At 42.5% G+C, this 27,202-nt stretch overlaps 1 protein-coding gene across 1 annotated transcript in view; it reads right to left on the bottom strand.

Moving 5' to 3' along the window:
- Window positions 1–27,202, bottom strand: part of LOC117090770 (transmembrane protein 132D-like) — a 484,643-nt gene that overhangs the window by 98,815 nt on the left and 358,626 nt on the right. The window contains exon 5 of the mRNA XM_033223371.1: window positions 17,530–17,713. Coding sequence (XP_033079262.1) covers window positions 17,530–17,713 — 184 coding nt within the window. The remainder of the gene's footprint in view (window positions 1–17,529; window positions 17,714–27,202) is intronic.

The following is a 27,202-nucleotide window of genomic DNA, read 5'->3' as shown; positions in this document are numbered from 1 at the left end:
TATTACCAGGATTGGTTTTCTGGTTCCTTCTCATTTGGGTTAGCTCTGTTAGAGGGAATGTCTAGGGCTGAAGGCTGTTGTTCAGATTCTTTTGTCCCATGGGGTATTCCCTTGATGTAGTACTCTCCCCCTTTTCCTATGGATGTGGCTTCCTGTGAGCCAAACTGCAGTGATTATTGTCTCTCTTCTGGGTCTAGCCACCCAGGGAGTCTACCTGGCTCTGGGCTGGTACTGGGGGTTGTCTGCACGGAGTCCTGTGATGTGATCCATCTGTGGGTCTCTCATCTGCGGATATCAGTGCCTGTTCCAGTGGAGGTGGCAGGGGTGTGCAATGGATTCCGTGAGGATCTTTAGCTTTGGCTGCTTAATGCTCTACGTTTGTGCTGGTGGCACTTCCCAGAAAGCATCAGTTGTAGCAGTGTGGAGAAGGACCCTAGATCTCCCAAGGTTGCATGTCCTTTGTCTTCCACTACCAGGGTGGATAGGGAAGGACCATCAGGTGGGGGCGGGGCTAGGCATGTCTGAGCCCAGACTCGCCTTGGGTGGGTCTTGCTGCTGCTGCTGCTGCTGTGGGGGATGGAGGTGAGATTCCCAGTTACTGGAGTTGTGTACCTAAGAGGATTATGGCTGCCTCTATTGAGTCACGCAGGTTGTCAGGAAGGGGGAAAGCTGGCAGTCACAGGCCTCACCCAGCTCCCACGCAAGCTGAAGGGCCGGTTTCACTCCCACTGTGCCCCCCGCAACAGCCCCGAGTCTGTTTCCAGGCAGAGGGTGAGATGGCTTGAAAACTTGCCCTGGACTACCTGCTTTCCAGCTGCGGAAAAAAAGGTCTTGGCTCTTCCCTGTCTATGAAGTCCACAAGCCCTCCCCCGAGTTCTAGCCAGGAGGCTTCTCGCCCCGTTCAAATTGTTACAAAGTTCACCTAGAGAATTCCTTCTCCCTATGGAGTTTTACCCCCTGCTCCTCTGGCCATCCTCCCCATAGATCCCTGTGGTGTCAGGCAGGAATGGGCTGCCTGGGGACCCAGTGAGCTCCTAGGGCCTTTCTGCTGCTTCCTCTACCCCTGTATTTTGCTTGGCTCTCTTACTTGACTCAGCCCCAGGTAAAGTTAGAAATTTCTTCTACAATCAGACCTTCAGCTTCTCCAGTGGGGGTGTGTGTTTGGGAGAGGAGGGTCTCCCTTTCCCACTTTCACAGTTGGGGCACCCACAGTATTTGGGGTGTCTCCTGGTCCTGCAGGAGCAGCCCACTTCCTTCAGAGGGCCTCACCACTAGGTTCTTAAAGTGACTGTGAGTAATGTGATCACATTTTTGAATTATCAATAAAGAGATGATATTTAAAGCCACAAGAAAGGATGAGATCACTCAAGGACTCGAAACAGGCAGAAAATACTTCTGGACTGTTCAGAGCACTCCAGTGTTTGTGGGATGTGTAGATAAGAAGAAACGAGGAAAGGAGATTAAAATAAAAGAGACGCTCATGAGGTTAGAAGAAGATGTAACATGCACATTGTCCCAGAACCCTTGGAATTCCACAGAAGGTATTGTCCATCCCTGTTCAGAATGTCAGTTAATATGCTGAGTGAAGAAATTGATGGCATGTGAATCTCAGTTATACATGATATAGAACTGAGAGTTATAATAAAAATGCTCTATCACAGATCCAAGATCCTAAAATATTTCAACAGGCTGCAATGACGATGGACTGTGTCCAGTGAGATGATATTTTAGAGAGAAATGCCAAATTTAGCTCTCAGGCTCAAAACCCTGACTATATAAGAACAATCACCATGAAGATGTAGCTGAGGACCAGCCTGTGAAAAGGACAGAGAGAGACTTAGGACTTGGGAGTCAATAATGCAATGCACCTTTCCAAGAAGAGTCACAGAGAGTTGGCTGGGGTTAATAAAGCAGGGTGCTTAAAATGAGCTACTAAAGTCTAGTTCAACTCTCTTCTTTGTCAATCCACACCTGGAACACTATTTTCAGTTCTGGGACTACAGATGAAGTTTCAGTCCAAAACTGAGACTAATGGACAATTTAATGCTGAAAAGAAGATAAACCATCATCTTTGAGGATACTAATCAACCCAAGGGTATCCAGAGAAGAATGTGCAGAGTAGCTACAGAATAATAATAGTTGGTAGAACCAAGAGTTATTTAAACCCGAGAAAGAGACATTCTATGGGACACCATGCAGGACACTACTGTGAATTTCCCAAACCTTTTTAGGCAAGAAAAACTATACTTTCCAGCTGTCTCATAGTTAGGAAGGGCTAGAAAAAGCTGATACTAGAAGAGGCTGGAAATGTAGGCAGGGGTTAGACCACACAGGCTAGGTTTTGTTTGCCATGTGAAGTATTCTGATGTCTCTTCTAAGAGCCAAAGAAAGTCATAGATATGTTTTAAGTATGAGATAAGGACATCATCAAAATGAAGTCATAAAAGATAACGATCTACAGTGTAGAAAATAGTGTGGAGAGGGATTAAGAGTAGTTGAAACATTTATAATGGTTTACACTAGAAAAAAGAATAGTTTGGAGTACAATAGGGGCAGTGGATACAGGAAGAAAGGGATAGATTTGAAAAATACATAAATCCATCTTTTTTTCAGGTAAAATCAACAGGACTTGGTATTGGGTTAGATATAAGGACATGTGAAAGAAGAATACAAATAATGACTTAAATGAATAATAAAATTAAAGAGAGCCATCCACTAGACATTATTTACTACAATATCTATCTATCTATCTATATATCTATATATCTATCTACCTACCTACCTACCTATCATCTATCTCTGTATACATAACATTTATAGCTTTATTATCTTTTTCTCTATCATCTATATTCATAACCATACTTTACCCACATATTTATCTATTATGTCTATTTATATAGAAAGGCATGGGTTTCCCTAAGAGGTAATGCGTTATTTCCTGTCTCAAGAGATCAATGAAAGCTAGACAATTTCCCAGTGGAGATGTTATAGAGAGAATTCCATTATATTATGGAAAATTCATAGGCTGTTTTAAAACATATTATCACTGATCTTCCTAACAAAAACTCAAGAATTATATTAAGTAGATGGGGTCACTGTGACATTATTCCATAGACGAGAAGAGGCAGGTACCAAAATAGAAACTTCCCAAAGTTACTGTGATAAGGGGTGACAGAAACATGGGTTTTTCTTCTTGAGAGCCTCACTTATTTTCTCCCATTATTCAGAAAGCTTCTAACATTCCATGTCTATAACTTAGTCATGTCACAGCTCTACTTTGTCATCTTCCAATCTGAAGATAAATGTGGTCCTCACGCCTCAGGACCATGGCATGAGGCAGACCTTTCCAATCCATCCATGCATGGGACGAATGTTTCCTTCCTGCTCTTTGTCAGACACACAGACATGTCTGTGCCTTTTGCTGCATTGGCCCTGTATATTCTTACCAGTATAGTTCCATGCTTAAATCCTGGTGGTGTAAGAGCATCAGTTTTAGAGCCAGACATCCACTGTAGTCATGTGACTTCCAGTAACTTATTTTCTTTCCACCAGCCTCAATTTTCTCATCTGCAAAATGGCCACGATGGACATTTCTCTTACTGGTAGAGCATTGATAAAATGTTTTGTGAAGAGGCTGCATGGTGTGAACCAGGTAGCAACATACAACAACTGTCCAGACACTTAATAAAGAAGACAGTCTGTTTATTTTGTAGAGTAGAATCGTTTCTTGGTGGTTGAATTGCATGTTTATTACTATCTCCCAATTTTATTACAACAAAGCAAATTCCTTTCAATCCAGGATGGATTTTTTTCTAGAAAGATACGGGTTCTGGGTTCCATCATTACACAACGTTGATACACTAGAAGGGTAAATTTGCCACCTGTTTCATATCTTAGAAAGGAATTTAACTTTTCTCTGTTTTTCAAAGATGAATCTGTTGCATACACTAAGAGGTGTGTAATACTTAATACTCTCACATTAGCTAAAATAGTTAACTGGCTAGTCACACACATTTTCAAAATGAAAAAGACAGATTTAATAGATAGGACTCTCATCTCTGCTAACATGCTTTGCAAAATCCTTTCCTTAATCATTGCATTGCTTTTCCATATGTTGTCTTATTATACTTGCATATAACTGCAAATTCATGAAAACGAATAGGCTCCATTTCCATTTAAAAATTGTCAGGAAAACAGATCTACGTGGAACCATACAGTGCAGTTTAAATATTTCCTTCCAGTTTGTTGCTGACAGGTTTAGGAAGAATAAGTTCTGTAAAAAGTCACTTTGAACTGTAACTACCATATCCCTTAGGCAGTAATTTTAAAAAATTCTACTGCAGGGTGGCCTTTCTGTTGTTTAATGATATAGCTACCCATAAGGCATTAGAATGTCCCTTCTTCCCATTCCTTTTATGTTACTCATGTTTTTACAATTAAAAAATAAAAGCATAAATAGCATTTTTTCCCCATCTTTTCTGATCTAGACATAATATTCTCTGACACACACCATCCTTTCATTAGAGAAATTGATATATATCCACTCGCTATAGCCTTGGGGATTAACACCAAACTCTGTGAACATTCTGCAAAGAGAAAAACAAACAGAAAAAAAAATCTGGCATTAGATGAATTAATAAACCAAAATCACTACTGGTGAACCAAAGAAAATTAAATTGATTCTCAAGAAAAGTGCTGATTCTTTAGGAAAATGTGATTAGAGGTAGACTGGCCTTGAGCTTAAGATTGTCAAAAAACCCTGCTACATGTTTCTCAAATCCTTTTTGATGGGAAGTTCACAGGTTATAAAAAAATACATTTCAAAGCTTTAAATCTTAGCTAAAGCCTACTCTTCAGTGTTGAATATCACCAACCAAGCACTTTCATTTAGGTCTATACTGGACAGGTATGTTGGCTTCGTTCACAGCATTCATAGTGCTAGCCATGTCACCCTGAAGGTGGGAGTCATCGCTTCCCTGTCTAGTCACGTGTGTTTCATGGATGAGGAATACTGGTAGGTCCTTTCTTCACATGCCTCTGTATTATTTTGATTTTTCAAGCACATTTTCTACAGGAAGTAGTTTTTTTTTTTTGAAGGTTTTAAGATTTGTTTTGTAAATAAATGGAAAAGCAGTTACCTCCTTCACCCAAAATTCTACATAACCATATCTGTCCTGTAATTTTTTGGCTGAGGATTTTCTTTTTTTCAAACTTACTGTGTTTCCCAGCTTCTGTTCCTTTCTATTGGAAGCCTGAATTTATCCGAGTATCCATCTTTTACTGCCTGCATTTGGAGGAAGCTGATCTTAGTGCGTTTTGGCGATACTGTCCCCATGGTTATGATGAGTTTAGGAAGTCTGTCTTAGCCTGACCTGGGTATCTGGTGATTGTTACCAGTGTAGGGTAGGTTGATGGCCTAATTGGACACAGTTTGACTGTTCACATAGCCAAGCGAATCCAGTCTTAAACAGTGGACCAATAAATTCTGATTTCTGCATAAGCCAGTTTGGTTTGAATTTGAAAAGGTCCTAACAGATGCAGCATTTTGCCATTTGGTACCTGCCTGGTAGAAGAGCTTAGGCTCCACACACACAGCACAGCCATTATTACTTACTATGTAAAATATCATAGATTTATTTAGTCTCTTCATCTCTAGAGGACATTCAACATTTACTTTTACCTTAATTTCTTCAAAAATTTGTAGAAGAAAAAAGTGATGGTCAGGTCCAGTGGCTCACACCTGTAATCCCAGCACTTTGGGAGGTGGAGGAGGGTGGATCACAAGGTCAGGAATTCAAGACTAGCCTGGCCAAGATGGTGAAACCCCATCTCTACTAGAAATACAGAAAATTAGCCAGACATGGTGGCGAGTGCCTATAGTCCCAGTTACTCGGGAGGCTGAGCCAGAGAATTGCTTGAACCTGGGAGGCAGAGGTTGCGGTGAGCTGAGATCACGCCACTGCACTCCAGCCTGGGCGACAGAGCAAGACTCTGTCTCCAAAAAAATAAACAAATAAATAAAAGTGATAACTACTTTATTTATTTATGTTTTTGCATGTGAATATCCCCAAACACATCTTCTTTGGCACTGCTGTTGAGAGCAGCACATGTATTTACTGTAAAGCCACTGAGTGGCAGGCCTCATGCTAAGTGTGTGACTTCCACACTCACTACATTTTACATCACCCTGTGAAGTAGAGCCACCATGATTATCCCCAGTTTGCAGATGACAAAAGTGAGGTGCAGAAAGGTCATCTACCTCGCCCAGAGTCTGCTCAGTTACAGACTTTCAGGCCAGGTATCTGAATTCGCTCCATCTGATTCGTTCCTCAGCACCAGCATGGTTACTGAGCTTCTGCCGCGGGATGGACAGCAGTCCAAGTGCTGCAAACACAACATGAACACAACAGGAATTACCCCCATTCCCTTGGGGATCAGATGCTGGACAGAAACAAGATATGTTAGGCGCAAAGAAATACCACGGAGAAAAGGTAAGCGAGGATAAGGGGATACAGAATGTGGCAGGATGCTCTTTAGACGGGGTGGTCAGAAAAGGCCTTCCTGTTGAGGCTGGATTTTGTGTGCCATGATCTGAACCACACATTACAGAACACCAAAATCAAATTCACCCTAAAACATAAGCCTGGCAAAGCTGGATGGTACCTGCAAATTAGATGGATCCTAAGGCTTGCTGGAATTTTGAGTTGGGCTTTAGGTGGTCTTACGAGAAATACAACAAGTCTCACAGATACAAGAGAGGACTGTGGGCTTGGCAGCTGGCGTAACACCTGAAATATGAATCCCCCAGGCACTCCAGCCTTTGTGAAAGGTGCTTTCACCTTCTGGTAGTTGCTGACAAGGTTTTAGATGCTACGGAGTGAGTCAGTCCTTAGAAAGCAATTCAAGAGGCAAGGAAGCGTTGGCTCTGAGCAATTAGTCACATTAGGACCCTGAGAATTAGTCACAAACATGCCCTTAAATCGGTTTCCAGGTCTCTTTCCAGTTCTTCCTTCAACTTTTATATGAGTTTAATTCAAAGGTCATTGCCAGCTACAGAGCAAACAAGCTCTGATGCTGTCCAGTGGACACCACCCAAGAGGAAGACGATGAAGTTGACCAAGGAAGGTGAGGGGCATGAAGAAAGATGAAAGAAGACTAGGCATCGTGAGTGCTGAGGCCCCCCAGGACTCTGGAAGGGTGGAAGCCTATACCATCGGGAGGGTTTGCTCCTGACAGGGATTAACCGGCTCGGGGCTGAGTTATCAAACCCGAGGTGCCCTCAGAATGATCAAGGCAAAATGCAGCTCAAGCTACCTGCCTCGGTTAATCTCGCGGACATTCTCCATGGGGTGATGTATAGTCAGAGTTCATCTCTGTTCTCCGTGGAAAATACACTTTTCTTACAATAACACTACTTTTTTTATGTTTTATTTGAGGGAATTCTTCATTCAAGGAGATAAAAATGTATATCATAATTGGGGATCGTAGGGGGGAATTTTCGACTCCCAAAAGGAGGAACTCAGGCCTGGATAAGCAAAGGCTACACTGACATTAGACCTGGGATAAGCAAATCACAGCTTGCAAAAGCTGTCATTTTTCTATGTCCTGCAGCTACGAACGCTTTATGCATTCATATACGTGGTTAAAAAAATCAAACGAACTACACTGCTTTGTGACACATGAAAATCATATGAAATTCAAGTTTCAGCTCTCACAAAGTTCCAGCTTTTTATTACAACTCAGTTACACCCATTTGCTTACATGTTTACAGCTGCCTTCCAGCCCCACGTGCAGGGTGGAATTGTTGCACGGAGACTGTGTGGCTTGCAAGCCTGAAAATATTTACTACCTGTCCCTTCACAGAAAGTGTTTGCCAACCCCACTGTTTTCAACTCTATCTGAGCTATGGCTCCTTTTATATAGCAAATATTTATGTAACAAATAAAGTAGCACTTACTTTACTGTCCTGAAATAAGAACAATAATTAATATAATCTACCAATACACATATTTTAAAAATTGCTTTAATATTTTCACTGAAATATAAAATATAAATAAAAGAAAATAGTTTATAATAAAATAATAGGTACTCAAATACATAAATTTTGGGGGCAAGAACAGCACTGTAAGTCATAATGTTGCACTCAGATACTTGCGCCTCTGTGTAAAGGGGGTGAATGAGACAGCTGTAAGTACAGACTGACACACGTAGCTGCGTTGACAACCCAAACATCACAACTGGCACCGCTGCTGTTGCCTAAGGAGAGAGTTCACTGACAATAGCAGGTGCTTTTGATGGAGTGCACGGCCATCGACAAACTGTGTTTATTAGGGAAGGAACTTCTATCTGACCTCCTCTCTCCTCTCAGTGCCTTACACTGGCTGAACCAAGCAGAAGCCAGTGGGCAGGGCAGTCTGTTTGACATAATCCATAAAGGAAAGACCTCAGGAACACACAGCAGGGTGGAGAAGAACAAACAGTGGGTCTGCACAGCAAGTGGAGAGTATCCCAACCACCATCATCTCAGAAACCATGTGAATTCTCCTGATCCCCCAGCCAAACCTTTAGATACTGTCTAACCTGACAGCCACTAGCACACATGGCTGTTTATGTTCATATTAATTTTAAACATTTAGTTATTCAGTTACACAATCCACATTTCTAGAACCCAATAGCCACATGTGGCTGTGGCCACCATATTGGATGGTTGAGATTATAGATCGTTCATATCATCTCGGAAAGTTTCACTGGACAGTCTGTCTAGTCTAGACTCACATTGGCTCTCGGCTATTCAAATACCCTCCTTGCCCAGCCTATAAGCAAGTCCTGGTGCTATACTTATGAAATACATCCTGAGACCTTCCGCTTGTCTTCACCGTCCCCATCATCACCCTATTCCAAGTTGTCATCCCTTCTACCTGGACCACCAAAGGAGCCCCCAAGTGGTCTTCCTATTTCCACCATTGATCTCTCCCTGCAAATCTGATCTCCTCATAGCATTCAGAGTGATATTAAAAAATAAATCATGATCATATCAGATATAAACATCTTGAACCGGAAATCTCGCTGCATGTACCACGCCTGATGGGGTCTCTAGTACCCAGCTCCCGCCTACCCTGACCTCATCTCCTTGTACCGTTTCCCCACTCACTATCTCCAGTTGCACTGGCCCTTTTTCCATTCAAAAGCACTCAGGGCTGGCCCCTGCTTTGGGCTTCGGCACCCACTTTTCCTTCTGTCTGGAAAGCCAGCTCCTCTCACAACTTTCCAGGCTGGGCCCTTCCTGGAGCAATGTCTGAGCTCAAATGTCATCTCTGCAGGAATAACCTAGTCCGAAAGAGTACATCTCAATGAGTCTTTCCCTCCATGATGCCCTGTTCTCTTTTCTTCCAAGCATGTATTCATTCTGAAATTATCTTGCTCAATTATTTTTGACACGTTTCCCAGCTGCTTCCCCTGAGTGGCATGAGCTCTGCTAAATCTCAAGACAAAGGCAAGTGCCCAGCACATAGCGGGCTCAGGAAATGCTTTTTGAATGGACTGTGCTTCTGTGGTGCCTCTAAAATGAGTTACATCATAGCTTATTTGTTCACTGATAGCAGCTGGTTGTACAACAGCTAGAGCTGTAATAACCACACGGTGAGCAACAAAAGCAAGAATTCTCCTGCATTTGTTTTGTACTATGGGCCTTTAAAAGCGTTGAAGTTCAGCCACCACCGCCGTCTCATTATAAATCACCTCTGGAGAGGATGGCTCATTAGGGAACATCAGAGGCAACAGAGTGGGCTGAAAAGAAAAGGCAGGGGCTTTGTGCATAATAAATAATTCATTTTCAGATGACTTTTTCTATTTCAATAAGACTTCTCAATTTCGTATTTTTATGAGTGCACCGCCTTGCATTTGCATTTTCCAAAGGTCTTTTTGCATATGGAACTGATCAACAGCCTACGCTCTGTTTCCCGTGTGTGAGGGGTGGAGTGGACTGGTTATGAGCTTAGACTCTGGAGTTCATCCATCTGGAACCTAATTTCGGCTCAGCTTCTTAGCTGGGCAGCCTGGGGCCATTTTTCCAACTCTGTGTGGCCTCATCCATCTGTGAAATGGGGATAATAGTCATGTCAACTTCACTGGGACATTGTGGGAATTAAATTCTATATATATATATATATATGAATACACACTTTCATACATCTTGAATCAGAAATCCCGCTGCAGGTACCATGGCTGATGGGGTCTCTAGAACCCAGCTCCTGCCTACCCTGACCTCATATCCTCCATATATGTGTAGAAGTTCCTAGAACCATACCTGGTACCTAATGAAGAGTAAGCATTTGGTGTAATTACTGTGAATGCTGTTTAGGGAGCAATGGCTACTCAGTGAACACAATGCAAGAAGGTGCTTTAGGGAAGAAATGTTTTCAAGGGCTATCTTAATTTGCATGTGGTTGAGAAAGTATGAAAATGAAAGCCATAGTGTGCTGTGCAGTGTGACTGAATTTTCAAAAAGTTTGAGTAAAACAACAGAGGGTATCTGGCATATTAATTAACAGGCTCTCACACAAAAAAAGAATGCTATGAACAGTCCAATAAAAAGAGCCAAGAATCTGCTTTTATGCCAAAAATTCAAAAAAACATATTACTCAAGCCAGGAAAGGAAGCTTCTTTCCCTAATTTGACAGCCTTTTCTTAAGTCTCGATCTTAGTGGGTGACTGTCACCACACATTACCTGTGCTGACTTCAAAACCGCAGGGAGATAGGTGGCCTGGGTTACCATCTCCTCGCAAACTCATGTATATTCCAGTGAGGGATAAGGCTGTTCTCTTACAAGCCTTTACTGAGCACCAGCTATCGGCTGATCCTGTGCTTTCTGCTGGGTGATGTCAGGAGGACAGGGTTTGAGCATAATCACAGTACTGGAAGGATGTAACACAAACCAAGTGACTGTGCCAGGGGAATACGTCCCAAAGATTCTGAAGATGAGGGGAGAGTATGGTTAGTGAAAAGGAAGCTCATTTTATTTAAGAAGAGAAATGTACTTGATTCAGTAAAGCTTATTTAAAATGTATTTCATCAGACGGTTTACAATAATAAAATTGTATGGTTCTAAAAATATGAGTAAGTTTTGTCTGCTAAGATGACAGAAACGGAAATTTTCTACCGAATCATAGATTTAGGAGAACAAGGCTTAATGGAGATTTAGGAAGACGCAGGTGAGATAAGGAGGGAGAGATTCCTTAATGATTACATTATTGTAATCCCAAGAATCATATGAGGAAGGAACTCAGCGTTCAACCAAGTAGGTGGAGGGTCAGGCCGAGAATAATCTGCTTAGCTTCACCTGTAGTTACCCAGGTTATGGAGTCCCCTACGTGTGCTGATGAGAACACAGCATCTGAGTATGAAATACCATGCGTCAGGAGGGGTTCACTGGAGTCTAGCAGCTTCCAGTTTGGAAAAAAGGCTTGGAGATTGGAGAGGTTTAGGTGGGTGCTATGGTTTAAATGTTCCCTCCCCAAATCACGTTGGCACTTAATCCCCAATGTGGCAATACTGAGAGGTGGGCCTTTAAGAGGTGATTGGGCCATGAGGGCCCTACACTCGTGAATGAGTTAATCCATTTGTGACTGTGAATTAATCCGTTCATGGATGTGAATTAATCCATTCATGGATGAATGGATTAATGGGTTATTATGGGAGCGAGACTGGTGGCACTGTAAGAAGAGGCGGAGCAACCTGAGACCGCACATTAGCATACTCAGCACCCACGCCCATACCACGCCCTGCTCCGCCTTGGGACTCTGCAGAGAGTTCCCCACCAGCAAGAAGGTCTTCACCACCTGTGGCCTCTTGACCTTGAACTTCTCAGCCTCCAGAACTTCAATAAATAATTTTCCTTATCAATCACCCAGTTTTAGGCATTCTGTTGTAAGCAACAGAAAATAGACAAATACAGCAGGGTTCAAAGAATAAAACGAGACGAGGAAGGACTTAGAGTGCAAATCAAAGGGACATACTGAGCCGATGTCCTCCCAAGCTTCTTGGGTACGACCCCTACCTATGACAGCTCCAAACACATGATCTCAACCCTCAAGAACAACTCTGCAGTGTCAGAACCCTCCGACTTGCCTACTGCCCTCATTGTGTGCAAGGAAAACATGGGTGCACAGAGTAGAGGAGTTAATGTGGATCCTGTCTGAGCCCGAGGATCAAGGAAGACCCTGTGGAGGATGTGGCATGGGAGCTGGGCTCTAACGAGACAATTCTGAGATGCTTTTTGCCTTTCCATCAGAATCACGTTTGAGAAAATGCTCAGAATGTGACATCGAATTGCATTCCTAAAGAGCAATGGCACATTTGATTCTTCACGTTTGTTTAAGAGCTCTGTGGTCTTCTCCAGGATCTTTGGCGCTGGGTTTGGCAGATACGTCTGTGTGTATCCTTATGCCATGGTGAACACCACATAACGCCATCAGCACCAGGTCGCTGTAGGGCTGGAGTTCTCCTTTGATGATTTTCAAGGATAATACAGACATTGTCTGTCCTGACCATGTCTCCTGATTAAGTTTTATGTGAAGTCTCAGATCCATTCTAATAACTAAAACTTAGTGGTCATAGCTGAGACCCAAAGCAAAATGAGAAGCTGGTCAAGAGACCCACCTGGGAGGGCATGTTCTTAAAATCCCACAGGAGAGCACAGTCATTCACCTCCATATCCTGCACTTACAACATTAGCCACAAGCATAATATCCAAACAGCCACTACCCAAGAGGAAGAAAAATGTTTGTTTTATTTTAAAATGAAGAGGACTTGTTACAATGTTTTAAAGGACTAGCTGCTAAGGCATTCAAAAATTGATAAAGTATATATATATCAGTGCCATTACCCCTGAACACTGGTGTAAACTTGAAACACTTGTTTTAGCCAAAACTCAGGAGGCAGTTAGGACAGAAGGACGTTGAAGAACTTTGAGAAACGGAGATCTTTCTCCTTGGAAAGCTGTGTCATTACAAACGGGACTCCAACTTTTCCAAGACATGCAAACACCAGGCTGGGTGCAGTGGCTCATGCCCCTAATCCCAGCATTTTGGGAGGCACAGGCGGGTGGGTTGCTTGAGGCCAGGAGTTCGAGACCAGCCTGGGCAACATGGCAAAACCCCATCTCTACTAAAATATAAAAATTAGCCAGGCATGATGGTGCACACCTGCAATCCCAGCTATTTGGCTGAGGCTTGAGAATCCATTGAACCCGGGAGGCGGAGGTTGCGGTAAGCTGAGATCACATCACTGCGCTCTAGCCCCGGCGACAAAGCAAGACTCTGTCTCCAAAAAAAAAAAAAAAAAAAAAAAAAGAAGAGCCAATACCACTCTCCAGATTCAGACACTAATGTGGTTACAGATAAGCACTTAATAGATTAATGCTAATGCACCTTTAATGACCTTTTCCCTCAGAATTTGCCTCCCTAAAAACAAAAACATATTTACTTACAACATAGTAAGGCATGATTTCCTGAACTGAAAAAACAATGTAATAAATCTCATAAAAACCTATAACTGGATTAAGAAACTAAAAACTTTCATGACCCTAGACATTAGGGGAAAAAAGGCACAATACTGAAGAAAACTTCAATAAAAAAATACAAAATACTGAAAAAAACGTGCTTCTAAAAAGTAGCTTTCAATGCAAACACTTGACCTCATCTCATCCCAGAGCTTTCCTGGAGATGAAATTGCACAGCACACAAAGAATGGAGAGGCCACCAGCTCCAGCCCAAGCGGACCTGAAATCCTTAACAACAGCACGAAATTACCACAATTGGACTCACTTTCAGCATTAGTTTTGAAGACAGTTGTGCTGTGTGTGAACAGTTTAATATTTGGAGATTTTATGCCTTTTTGGTCTTGGATATAATTAGAGGGAGATGAGGGATTTCCATTATGGAAAAGATAATGGATTTGACTACATACAAATTAAACAAACAGACAGAAGTCTGTGCAAGCCAAAAAAGTCTGACCAGCAGTTAATCGGCAAATGGTAAACTAGTAAGAGTACCTGCAGTATGTCAATGTAAAGGTTAGGATCACTAATATATAGAAATAGACAGATGGTTACCAGTGTCTGAGGAGGAGGGAGGAGGAATTTGTGTTTAGTAGCTTTAGAGTTTCAGTGTTAAAAGATGAAAAAGTTCTGGAGATCTGTTGCTCAGCAATGAGAAAATACTTAACATTACTAAACGATACACTTAAAATGGTTAAGATGGTAGCTTGAATGTTATATGATTTCTACCATAATAAAAAAAAGATTTTAACAAAGCTATAAGAAGAAATGGAATTCCCAATGAGAAAAGAAAATGGGCAAAAACCAAATGCTTAATAGGAAATAAAATGTCATCTAAGAAGGGCAAATTAAAGCAACACTGAGATGTACTTTTTGCTGAATAAATTGTCTGTTTTCTAAACTTTACTATTTCATGTTAGAGGAAGTTGCAGGAAAATGGGTATCATTACATATAGCAGGCGGAATTTTTAATTGGTTAAGCTTTCTGAAAGGCAGTTTGGCAAACATTATAGAAAAGGTAATACAATATTGCATATCCCTTGATTTGAATTTATTTCTAAAAGTTCACCTGAAGGAGTTCATTAAAAATGTGTGCAAAGATTTTTGTACAAAAATATAGATCATAGGTTATTTTATAACAAAAAGCCCTTAATTCTTTTTTTTTTTTTTTTTTTTTTTGAGACAGAGACTCACTCTGTCTCCCAGGCTGGAGTGTAGTGGCATGATCTCGGCTCACTGCAAGCTCCACCTCCCGGGTTCCCGCCATTCTCCTGCCTCAGCCTCCCCAGCAACTGGGACTACAGGTGCCCGTCACCACACCTGGCTAATTTTTTTGTACTTTTAGCAGAGATGGGGTTTCACCATGTTAGTCAGGATGGTCTCGATCTCCTGACCTCGTGATCCGCCCGCCCCGTGATCCACTCCTCCCAAAGTGCTGGTATTGCAGGCGTGAGCCACCGCACCTGGCCAAAAGCCCTTAAATTTTAAGCTTGTGTGGTAGCGTCGTGGATATATACCAGGAATTTTTGTTTGGGCCTAAAGCTAGGAGACATCTTTTATTCATGTGTTTTCTTCACACCCGTGTGCAGTGCATCCGGAAGTCTCGTCTTCTAAGGTGGATGCTGCTGCTCCACTGCTATTATCTCAGCCAGGACAGCCCCAGACATTTCCCCAGGTGCACTCCCTTCTCCCACTGCTGCATGCTTGCAGCAGGGCATCTGGCTCCTGGAATAGCTCACTCTCTCCAGGCTCCCTTGCAGCTAGATGTCAGCACTTGGTGGAGCTCCTAGGCTGATGGAGTGGGAACAGAGGTAGGGTGCTCCAGAAGGACAGAAGCACACTCTTCCCTTTTCCACTTATAAAATATATTATGAAAATTTATAGGCCAGGTATGGTGGCTCATGCCTGTAATTCCAGCACTTTGGGAAACCGAGGCAGGTGGATCACCTTAGGTCAGGAGTTCAAGACCAGCCTGGCTAACATGGTGAAACCCCATCTCTACTAAAAACACAAAAATTAGCTGGGCATGTTGGCAGGTGCCTGTAATCCCAGCTGCTCAGGAGGCTGAGGCAGGAGAATCACTTGAACCCGGGGGGCAGAGGTTGCAGTGAGCTGAGATTGCGCCACTGCACTCCAGCCTGGGCGACAGAGTGAAATTCTGTCTCACAAAAAAAAGAAAAATAAATAATAAACAAATTTTTTAAAGTAATACAATATACGATATGGTATTACCTTTTAAATAATATTTGCCAAACTGACTTCCAGAAAGCTTAACAAATATAAAATTCCACCTGCTTTGTGTAATGATTCCCATTTTCCTGCAACTTCATCAACATGAAATGTGAAAATTTAGAAAATCACTGTAACGTGGGTATGGTTGTCATTAGTTTGGAGTAAGAGTGATTAGGTCAATGTCTTTGGGGTTACTCAAAGCAACAGGATGGAAAGAGGCCACACCCTGACCTGCCGGAGCCACCTTATGAGTCCCAGGCTGCTGAAATTTACACAGGATGTCAAGAGCCAAGTAAACATCAAGCTCTGTAGGTCGGCATTATAAGGTCTTTTTTTTTTTTTCTTCCAGAAGCCAGAATACAGTCCCCTAATGCTCCCTTACCCTCTTGAATTCATTCTCCATGTACAGCCACACTGATCTTCTGAAAACATAAGTCAGTCCATGTGGCTCCCCTGCAGACCCCTCACAGGGGCTTCCCACTGCATGCAACAATCCAACTCCTCATGCTGGCTTCCAAGTTCCCCGGAGACTAAACTCAACTCACTCACTGCCCGCCGTCCAGGCAGGCTGGCTTTCCTCCTTTTCTCTTCTGTGTCAGGGATGTGTGACATTAATCAATCAATCAATCAATCAATGGATGCATGGATCTAACATTTCTTTCACATATCTCTCAATAAAGATAGAATGAACAAAAGCAAAGTAATTTAATAATGGCAACCACATCCCTTGCATGACAACACTCTTTTACCAACCAAGTCAAGGTTAAAATAAGGTACCTTGCTCTGGAAAGAGTCAGAACACTCCCAGTACAAAAGGTTGATCAGACAGGACTCTGGCTCTCCACTTAGTTCCAGAGGAAGCCGCACATTGCTAACAACTCAGCCAACCATATTTCATTTTGTTTTGTTTTGAGATGAAGTCTCCGTCTGTCACTCAGGCTGGCTCTGTCACCTCCACCTCCCGGGTTCAAGCCTTTCTCCTTGCTATTCCCTCAACGTTCAAGCATTGCTATTCCCTGTGACAGAACCACTAAGAGTCCAAAGCAAAGGGCACGACCGTCTCACATAAAATAATAACCAGGAATGCTCAGTGCCTCTCAAATAAAAGAGTAAGAGCCCTTGTCAACTACAGTCACCCAAACACCTTTACATTTCCTAATGAACAACAAACACAGTAACCAGTTTAGTGTCACCAGGCAGCTGTTCAATTGCCTTGGATTGAAGAACTGATTTCTGGTGTTCTTTCAGCATATCATAAGAACACTGGTCAATATTTTCTAATTGGTGGTCTGGGGGACCAGGCAGGTGTTTGACAAACGTCTCAGCACATTTCACTCCTATACTTGAGCTACATGAACTCCACAGCTGTGTGGGTTCGAGATCCACAGGTGTCTACATCATAAGCTACAAACACATCTATCATCAATAATTTTCACACAATAGCAGACCCAAATCTAACACCTGGAAGTTATTTTCTAAATAATATGTTAAGAAAATTGTTTTATAGATAGATAGATAGATAGATAGATAGATAGATAGATAGATAGATGATAGATACACACACACACCCACTCACACACACACACAAAACAATTGGCTATTGGCAGTCAGCTTTGTGGTTTCATTTCTCACTGTCCCGGTTCTTGGCTCCTCCACTTTTCCCCACCCAGCCTGGGTCACCGTACAGCGCCTTCCCCTCCCCCGAGTTCAGTCCTAACAGCCCAAGGAGGGGCTTGCTTACCATAGCAAGTGGCACAACTCCAGTCAAGTCCTTTGGGCTCACATAGATCTTCGACACTCCCAAGTCAGACGTGATCTCTCCGGGGTACTCGACCTGCCACGTGACCAGCTGTGTGGCTGGCAGGTCACTGGGCTCTTCCACCTCCACGTCGATCTGCATGACCTCGTAAGAGGCGCCATCCGCACTGGAGAGAAGACACAGAGGAGAACAGCTTTCAGGGACTGATGAGGCATAGCATGCTTGGCAGAGAGTGGGCAGCCCTTGGCCATTTCTCTATGTACCTCCACATGAAATCAAGTGCACACATCTCTGCAAAGAGCATTCAGAGACGCCATTCCAAAATGAACAAAGGAGCTTTAATATGCTCTGCAGCATTTGCCTGGTCTTAGATACTATCACTCCAGGTTCCAAAGTCCTTCTGTCTGTGGGCTGCTCAGCTGCCCCAGAGTGGGTATTTGTGGATAATTACAGGAAATAGTGATTGCATTTCTTAAACGCTTCCTTTCCCATTCTCCATTTAGGAGAACACGTTTCCTCACTCTCACAAATGTCTATGCAACTTCTATTGGATTTTCCAAAGCCACAGCCAGATTGAGTTGGGTGAATTTTAAGGATGTCTGAGGGTGACACGGTTCTGTTATCTGGCAGTGGTAAGACAGAATTGCAGAGAAGCAGGCAAGGTGTGCACAACAAAGCAGGGTCAAGAGGTTGCTGTGATGAGCATGGAGAAGTCGCCAGATACTACATGGAGATGGGAGTCATTGAGACAAACACTGGTTGCTAGACACTCAATTTTCCTATAAGCATACATCTAGAAACAAATCCACCTAGGACTTTCTGGATTATTTTTACAGCTATTTAAGTAATTAATTAGCTGGCTGCCTCATCATAGTGATTTTTGGTATAATATCTGCTCTTCTATGTGACAGGTAGAAAAATGTAGATTTAGTGCCTGCTTTTGCCTGAAGAGGAAATGAACAGGGTGTAGGTGAGAATGAACAGAGGAACCCGCTGAGAGAGGTGCATTTTAAAGCCTCAGTGGACAAACAACGTCTACCTGTCAGATCTGTTTCTAAAAGATTTGAATTTAAACCTTTGAGAAATGATCATTGAACTCTGACATTTAGGAGAATAAGGTTTGTTCTTTTACATGTGACAAAGCTGTTGACATTTTTTATTACACCGCCAAACTCACCCAAGTTTATCAGTAAGAAGCTCAGAGATAAATGGTGGGGCTTCCAGGGAGCCTTGTTCTCAATGGGAGGGATGAGATGGAAAACTAGAATATCAGGGGAGATTCTAATGAATAGAGAAGGAGGGAGAGAGAGAAAGGAGGAGGGAGGGAGAAATGGAAGGAGAGAGAGAAGTAGAAAGAAAGGAAAGATGAAAGCAATCACTTGAGGTCAGGAGTTTGAGACCAGCTTGGCCAACAGGGCAAAACTCTATCTCTACTAATAATCAAAAAATTAGCCGGGTGTGGTGGCATGTGCCTATAATCTCAGCTACTCGGGAGGCTGAGGCATGAGAATTGCTTGAACTTGGGAGGCAGAGGTTGTGGTGAGCTGGGATCATACCACTGCACTCCAGCCTGGGCGACAGAATGAAAATAGGTCTAAAAAAAAAAAAAAGAAAGAAAGAAACAATAAGAAAAGAAAAAGAAAGATAGAAGAAGACGACGGGGAGGGGGAAAAGAAAGAGGAGAGGAAGCGGGGGGCAGAGAAATGAGATGAGAAGAACTGCCAAAAGAAAGAACCCCAATTGCGGAGATCAGCCTTCCGCTTAAGCAGCTATCTCTTCCATGGAACGGGATAGCTGCAATGGGCTATGAGTAATGATGGGGAAAAGATGACGGCTGGTTTTTGAATCCTACAAAATGCACTCCTTGGCTCCTGAAAGAAAGTTGTTTAACTCTTTGAGAAGCAGCTGGTGTGATCAAAATCGTCAACAAATTCCCTAGGCCATGGTGGGCTTTTTTTTCCCACACCTTTCTTTTCACAAGAAAAGGAGGCCGGGCGCGGTGGCTCAAGCCTGTAATCCCAGCACTTTGGGAGGCCGAGACGGGCGGATCACGAGGTCAGGAGATCGAGACCATCCTGGCTAACACGGTGAAACCCCGTCTCTACTAAAAAATACAAAAAAACTAGCCGGGCGAGGTGGCGGCGCCTGTAGTCCCAGCTACTTGGGAGGCTGAGGCAGGAGAATGGCGTGAACCCGGGAGGCGGAGCTTGCAGTGAGCTGAGATCCGGCCACTGCACTCCAGCCCGGGCGACAGAGCGAGACTCCGTCTCAAAAAAAAAAAAAAAAAAGGATGCCACCGTCTCTTTGAAGCCCCTGACTGGCATTTCTACTCACAGCTAGAGGGGACTTGGAATTAAGATGCTAGAATGCATCTTTGTTTTTGTATTTGAACTTGATAAGAATTTTGGTATGACTTTCCTGTTGAAGAAATGGGATAATCTCCATCTTGTCTGTGCTGGGCCTCGCCTTCTGTTTTTAATCACGAGAAAAGGAATTTATAGAACAGAATTAGCATGACTTGTGTTTGAGCCGTGTGAACACCTGCATGAGTGTAGTTCATTGTACACAATAACTGCTTATATGTCCACATCACATTCTACCCCTATTTCCTTCCAGGTTCCTTGACCTGAAATAAAAATCGACAAACCTTGCCTGCACTGGAATGCTGGAGGCCTCCCACCCCACAGCCCCATACTTCTGTTTTTAGAGTTTGTTTTATCAGAAAAGCCTTATAAATCTCTTCATATATGTAAGTTCTTGCCATCCTAGAAGACCCACCTATAATACCATTCAATAAATATAAGGTAATAAGTGCTCCATTTACTTCATCTAATTTTACTCTTCCTATAACCTTACATGATTGTTCTATAAATTTAGATTTTCCCTTCTTCTTTAGATCGTTTTCCTGGCCAAGATGTAAAAGCAACAATGTCTTTTTTCAGCCAACTGCCCTCTCTAAGAAGTGGTGATGAAAATATTCTAAGTTGAGAATTCTTAACCCAGGACTATACCAACGTTCAGGAAGGTTGTACCTTGAACTTGTGGGGAAAACGCTGCATGCGTGTGATTTTGTGGAAAGATGCCTTAGCTTGCATGAGTTCCCCAATAGTTCATCTACAGTAGGGCTGTGGCCCGAGTTCTTGAGTTCCCCAATAGTTCCTCTACAGTAGGGTTGTGGACCGGGTTCCTGAGTTCCCCAATAGTTCATCTACAGTAGGGTTGTGGACCGAGTTCCTGAGTTCCCCAATAGTTCATCTACAGTTGTGGACTGAGTTCTTGAGTTCTCCAATAGTTCATCTACAGTAGGGCTGTGGACCGAGTTCCCGACAATTTCCTTTATAAATGCTGCACACGGTGATCTCGTTGGAATATCTCATCACGTGTATCTTAGTGCAACAGTGGAAATTTTAATTTTAATGCCCTTTTGTAAATATTTAGCACTGAACAACTTCCCAAACTCTTGCATAGTAGGCAATATTTATCACTTCTTCACGTTTTACTCTGAAGACAAGGACTGTGCCCTTGCAGTTTGTATGTCTGACAGATGGTACATATCCTGAAAACAATGGTCATGTTTATCTTGTTGCATTTTGTGCTTATAATAGAATGCAATTCCTGATATTCATCAGAAGGGAATCTGATGTATTATAGGAGATAAATACAGTCAGTCAAAGAGAAGTTTATAAAATATATCTGGTTAAAGCAGTGATTTTTCCACCTCCCATGCATTCAAATTGCCTGGGAACTTTACAAATAAAGCAATGTCCAGGCATCATCCTTAGAGATTTCTGATTGTTCCTGAGTGGAGCCAGGATCAAAGGTGTTTGAACCAGAGCAATTCCATCCTGAGTGAGGGCTGGAAAATGAGGCTGGCCCTTGCCGGGCAGCATTCCCAGAAAGTTAGGCATTCCTAGCATCTAGATGTTTACGGTTAAGGGAACAAATTAATGTTAACTAAACAGACCCAGACTTGGGAGTGTCCAGATATCCCAATATCTGGAGAAAAAAGACATTCCTAATTTTGCTTTACAGAAAATAATGTTGCCGGGCGTGGTGGCTCATTCCTGTAATCCCAGCACTTAGGGGAGTCTGAGGCGGGTGGATCACTTGAGGTCAGGAGTTCAAGATCAGCCTGGCCAACATGGTGGAGCCTCACCTCTAAGAAAAAAAAAAAAAAAAAAACTAGCCGGGCATGGTGGCATGTGCCTGTAATCCCACTTACTGGGGAGGCTGAGGCAGGAGAATTGCTTGAACCCAGGAGGCAGAGGTTGCAGTGAACTGAGATCGTGCCACTGTACTCCAGCCTGGGTGACAGCAAGACCCTGTCTCAAAGAAAGAAATAAAGATAATAATATTGACTCTTATAAAACATAGTAATTAAGAAAATTAATCCTTTATCACAAACCCTTGTAGCAGAGCACATTTCTCCGTATACACAAACATTGTACCCAGGGTGGACACCTTCCTCCTCTTACTTCCGGAATGTCCTACGCTGTCTATGGAGTAGCTGTCCTTTCGCCACTTTACTTTCTTAATAAGCTTGCTTTTGCTTTGCACTTTGGACTTGCCCTCAATTCTTTCTTGCATGAGATCCAAGAACCCTCTCTTGGGGTCTGGATCAGAACCCCTTTCCTGTAACATATTTCTGGTGACCACAGATGGGACTAGAGTGCAGAAACCCTGACCCAATGACTACCTTTGGGTAAATGTTGGGGTCCTGTAACATATTTCTGGCAAACCCCAAACGGATGATACTGAAGAGACCCCCGATCCAAAGGAAAATCATCTGCATGCACCAATTGGCTAACTTTGGGCAAGTGGGGTGCATATACCTGGGTACAGAATGGGATTGGGTTAGAGGCCCAACTTAGGGGAGTCAGAGTCTCTCCTAAGACAGAGTGGGTTAGAGGCCACTCTTAATAAAAGGCAAGGATGCTTGACCAACCTTGGGTTAGAGGCCTGATCTTGGGTTAGGGCCCGATTTAGTTGCTTCTAAGATTTAGGGGGTTAGAGGCTCCTCTCAGTAAAGTCCCTCTCGGCTAAAAGCAGGTTTGGCACCGCAGGCTCTGCTCTTCATATTAACCTGCCTTTTTCTATTGCTGCATGAATCAATTTCTTGGTTGCTGTCTCTGTTTCACTGTCATTTTCAGGAGACTTTATTTAAAGGGTCTTAGGGATTTTAACTTAGTCTTTTCCTATGTGCCTCCCGATTTCCAACTGTCTGCCTGCAAAACACTAGGAGAAAAGAGCATTGATGGCTCTGTCTCTAAAATTGCTGATTGAGATTTGGTATTTAACAGCTATGAGCAGTAAGATTAGATAGATGTGGTTGTGTTTTGTTGTCACTATGCTGACTAGGTGTGATTGAGAAGCACAAGGATGGAAATCAGGGGACTCTTCCCTTTGCCATTTTGTTTCATTTTGCACACTAAAAAAACTTCTTTCCTTTCTTGGATTTGGGCAAACCAGCTTTGCTTGTCTGCTATTGCCCAGAATCTGCTTGCTCTGGTCCTTCTCATCTAAATCCTCTTCATTTCCTTTGCCTTATTTGACATTTTTGTCAAAGTCCGTGTTGTGGTTTATCTAAGATTCCTGGCTCAGTTCACTTATGTTATTTGGATAATGTGAATAAGAGAATTCTATTTTTGGCAGGGATCCCCTCATTAATGCAGCTGGCCTTCAAAACCTGTCTTATCCTTGTTAGTGGAACTCGGCCAGCGGCAATACGATCTCACAGGTTTGGAACTTTTCTTTCAGCATCACCTGCTTCCTTCATGGGAACCACAGCATCGGTTCCAAAGAACTCACCACTGGGATATATTCTCGAACACTGGGACCAGTTTCAACCGAATGGGCTTAAGAACAGAAAACTGGTGTTTTTATGTAATACTGGTATTTGGCTTTGTTATTATTTGGAAAAGCAAGAGAAATGGCCTCCTACTGGAACTATGGCCTTCAATACTATACTTCAAGTGAGTTTGTTTTGTAAGCGGGAGGGAAAGCGGGATGAAATATCCTATGGTCAAGCATTTTTGCTGCTCAGTCAGGATAAACCTCTGCAGCAGTTGTGTGCATGTTTGATGAGAGGAAAAGAAGAAAAAGAGCTAGACATGGTTCTGTTTATGTGATGGATTATATTTATTGATTTGCATATGTTGAACCAGCCTTGCATCCTAGGGATGAAGTCGACTTGATTGTGGTGGATAAGCTTTTTGATGTGCTGCTGCTGGATTCAGTTTGCCAGTATTTTATTGAGGATTTTCACATCAATGTTCATCAGGGATACTGGCTTGAAATTTTCTTTTTTTGTTGTGTTTCTGCCAGGTTTTGGTATCAGGATGATGCTGGCTTCATAAAATGAGTTGGGGAGGAGTCCCTCTTTTTCTGCTGTTTGGAATAGTTTTAGGAGGAATGGTACCAGCTCCTCTTTGTACCTTTGGTAAAATTCGGCTGTGAATCTGTCTGGTCCTGGGCTTTTTTTGGTTGGTAGGCTATTAATTACTGCCTCAATTTCAGAACTTGTTATTGGTCTATTCAGGGATTCGACTTCTTCCTGGTTTAGTCTTGGTAGGATGTGTTCGTCTAGGAATTTATCCATTTCTTCTAGATTTGCTAGTTTATTGTCCTAGAGGTGTTTGTAGTATTCTCTGATGGTAGTTTGTATTTCTGTGGGATCAGTGGTGATATCCCCTTTATCATTTCTTATTTTGTCTATTTGATTCTTCTCTCTTTTCTACTTTATTAGTCTGGCTAGCAGTCTCTATTTTGTTAATCTTTTCCAAAAACCAGCTCCTGGATTCACGGATTTTTTTGAAGGGATTTTCATGACTCTGTCTCCTTCAGTTCTGCTTTGATCTTACTTATTTCTTGTCTTCTGCTAGCTTTTGAATTTGTTTGCTCTTGCTTCTCTAGCTCTTTTAATTGTGATGTTAGGGTGTCAATTTTAGATCTGAACATATCTCACAATAATAAGAGCTATTTTTGAAAAACCCATAGCCAGTATCATACTGAATGGGCACAAGCTGGAAGCACTCCTTTTGAAAACCGGCACAAGACAAGGATGCCCTCTCTCACCACTCCTATTCAACACAGTATTGGAAGTTCCGGCCAGGGCAATCAGGCAAGAGAAAGAAATAAAGGGTATTCAAATAGGAAGAGAGGAAGTCAAATTGTCTCTTTGAAGATGACATGATTGTATATTTAGAAAACCCCATTGTCTCAGCCCAAAAACTCCTTAAGCCGATAAGCAACTTCAGCAGTCTCAGGATAGAAAATCGATATGCAAGTATCACAGGCATTCCCATACACTAATAATGGACAAGCAGAGAACCAAGTCATGAATGAATTCCCATTCAAAATCGCTACAAAGAGAATACAATACCTAGGAATATAACTTATGAGGAACGTGAAGGACCTCTTCAGGGAGAACTGCAAACCACTGCTCAAGGAAATCAGAGAGGACACAAGCAAATGGAAAAACATTCCATGCTCATGGAGAGGAAGAATCAGTATCGTGAAAATGGCCATCCTGCCCAAAGCAACTTATAGATTCAATGCTATCTCCATCAAGCTACCATTGACTTTCTTCACAGAACTAGGAAAAACTACTCTAAATTTCACCTGGAACCAAAAAAGAGCCTGTATAGCCAAGACAATCCTAAGCAAAAAGAACAAAGCGGGCGGCATCACGCTATCTGACTTCAAACTATACTACAAGGGTACAGTAACCAAAACAGTGTGGTACTGGTACCAAAACAGATATATAGACTAATGGAACAGAACAGAGACCTCAGAAATAACACCACACATCGACAACCATCTGATCTTCAACACACCTGAAAAAACAGGCAATGGAGAAAGGATTCCCTATTTAATAGATGGTGCTGTGAAAACTGGCTAGCCATATGTGGAAAACAGAAACCAGACCCTTTCCTTTATACCTTATACAAAAATTAACTCAAGATGGATTAAAGACTTAAACATAAAACCTAAAACCACAAAAACGCTAGAGGAAAACATAGGCAATACCATTCAGGACATAGGCATAGGCAAAGACTTCATGACTAAAACACCGAAAGTAATGGCAAGAAAAGCCAAAATTGACAAATGAGATCTAATTAAACTAAAGAGCTTCTACACAACAAGAGAAAATATCATTAGAGTGAACAGGAAACCTACAGAATGGGAGAACATTTTTGCAATCTATCCATCTGACAAAGGTCTAACATCCAAAATCTATAAGAAACTTAAACAAATTTACAAGAAACAAACAAACAAACAAACCCATCAAAAAGTGGGCGAAGGATATGAAGAGACACTTCTTAAAAGAAGACATTTATGTGGCCAACAAACATGAAAAAAAAGCTCATCATCACTGGTCATCAGAGAAATGCAAATCAAAACCACAGTGAGATACCATCTCACACCAGTGAGAATGGTGATCATTAAAAAGTCAGGAAACAACAGGTACTGGAGAGGATGTGAAGAAATAGGAATGCTTTTACACTGTTGGTGGGGGTGTAAATTAGTTCAACCATAGTGGAAGACAGTGTGGTGATCCCTCAAGGATCTAGAACCAGAAATACCATTTGACCCAGCAATCCCATTACTGGGTATATACCCAAGGGATTATCAACCATTCTACTATAAAGACACATGTACACATATGTTTACTGCAGTGCTATTCACAATAGCAAAGACTTGGAACCCACCCAAATGCTCATCAATGATAGACTGGATAAAGAAAATGTGGCACATATTCACCATGGAATACTGTGCAGCCATAAAAGCAAATGAGTTCATGTCCTTTGTGGGGACATGGATGAAGCTGGAAACCATCATTCTCAGCAAATTAACACAGGAACAGAAAACCAGACACCACATGTTCTCACTCACAAGTGGGAGTTGAACGATGAGATCACATGGACACAGGAAGGGGACCATCACATGCCAGGGCCTGTCGGTGGGTGGACAGCAAGGGGAGAGATATAATTAGGAGAAATACCTAATGCACGCGGGGCTTAAAACCTAGATGACGGATTGATGGGTGCAGCAAATCACCATGGCACATGTATATCTGTGTAACAAACCTGCACGTTCTGTACATGTACCTCAGAACTTAAACTAAAATAAAATAAAGAAAAGAAAACTGGTCATTGGAAGAGGGATTGCCCAGCATCCCAGAAAGAGCCACTGGTATCAGAACTGATGATGACCGAAATAGCCGGGCAATCCTGAGTGACGGGCCCGAGACCTTCCGCCACAGCTCCCATTGGACAACTCGCCATATCCCCGGAGGAGCCTCGGGTAACCCTTGATGCGCCAGGTAAGAATACTAACTTCCTTCTGGGATGCTTACTCTGTTTTCATCCATTATAGGGGGCCTCTGTCACCCCAAAAACTGTACGGTCAAGGGGATAGATGGACAAGTCCATGGATGCCATTTTACTTATCCTTTAAGCTGCTCTTCGGGGACTTTGGTTTTCTCCTGAATGCCCCACCCCTTGTTGGGAAAGGATTTGTTAACTCAGCTGCGAACAGTAGTATCTTTTTGAAATGATAAGGCAGACAGAAATGGCTCCTTCTCCTTTCCTGTGAATAAATACCAGGCTTTGTTGCTAGACGCTCCTGATAGAACACTTCAAGTATGCCAGAC

The sequence above is a fragment of the Trachypithecus francoisi genome, unplaced genomic scaffold, assembly GCF_009764315.1.
Source record: "Trachypithecus francoisi isolate TF-2019V2 unplaced genomic scaffold, Tfra_2.0 Lachesis_group11, whole genome shotgun sequence".
Taxonomy (NCBI): Eukaryota; Metazoa; Chordata; class Mammalia; order Primates; family Cercopithecidae; genus Trachypithecus; species Trachypithecus francoisi.
This window is presented reverse-complemented; position numbering and strand designations above follow the sequence as displayed.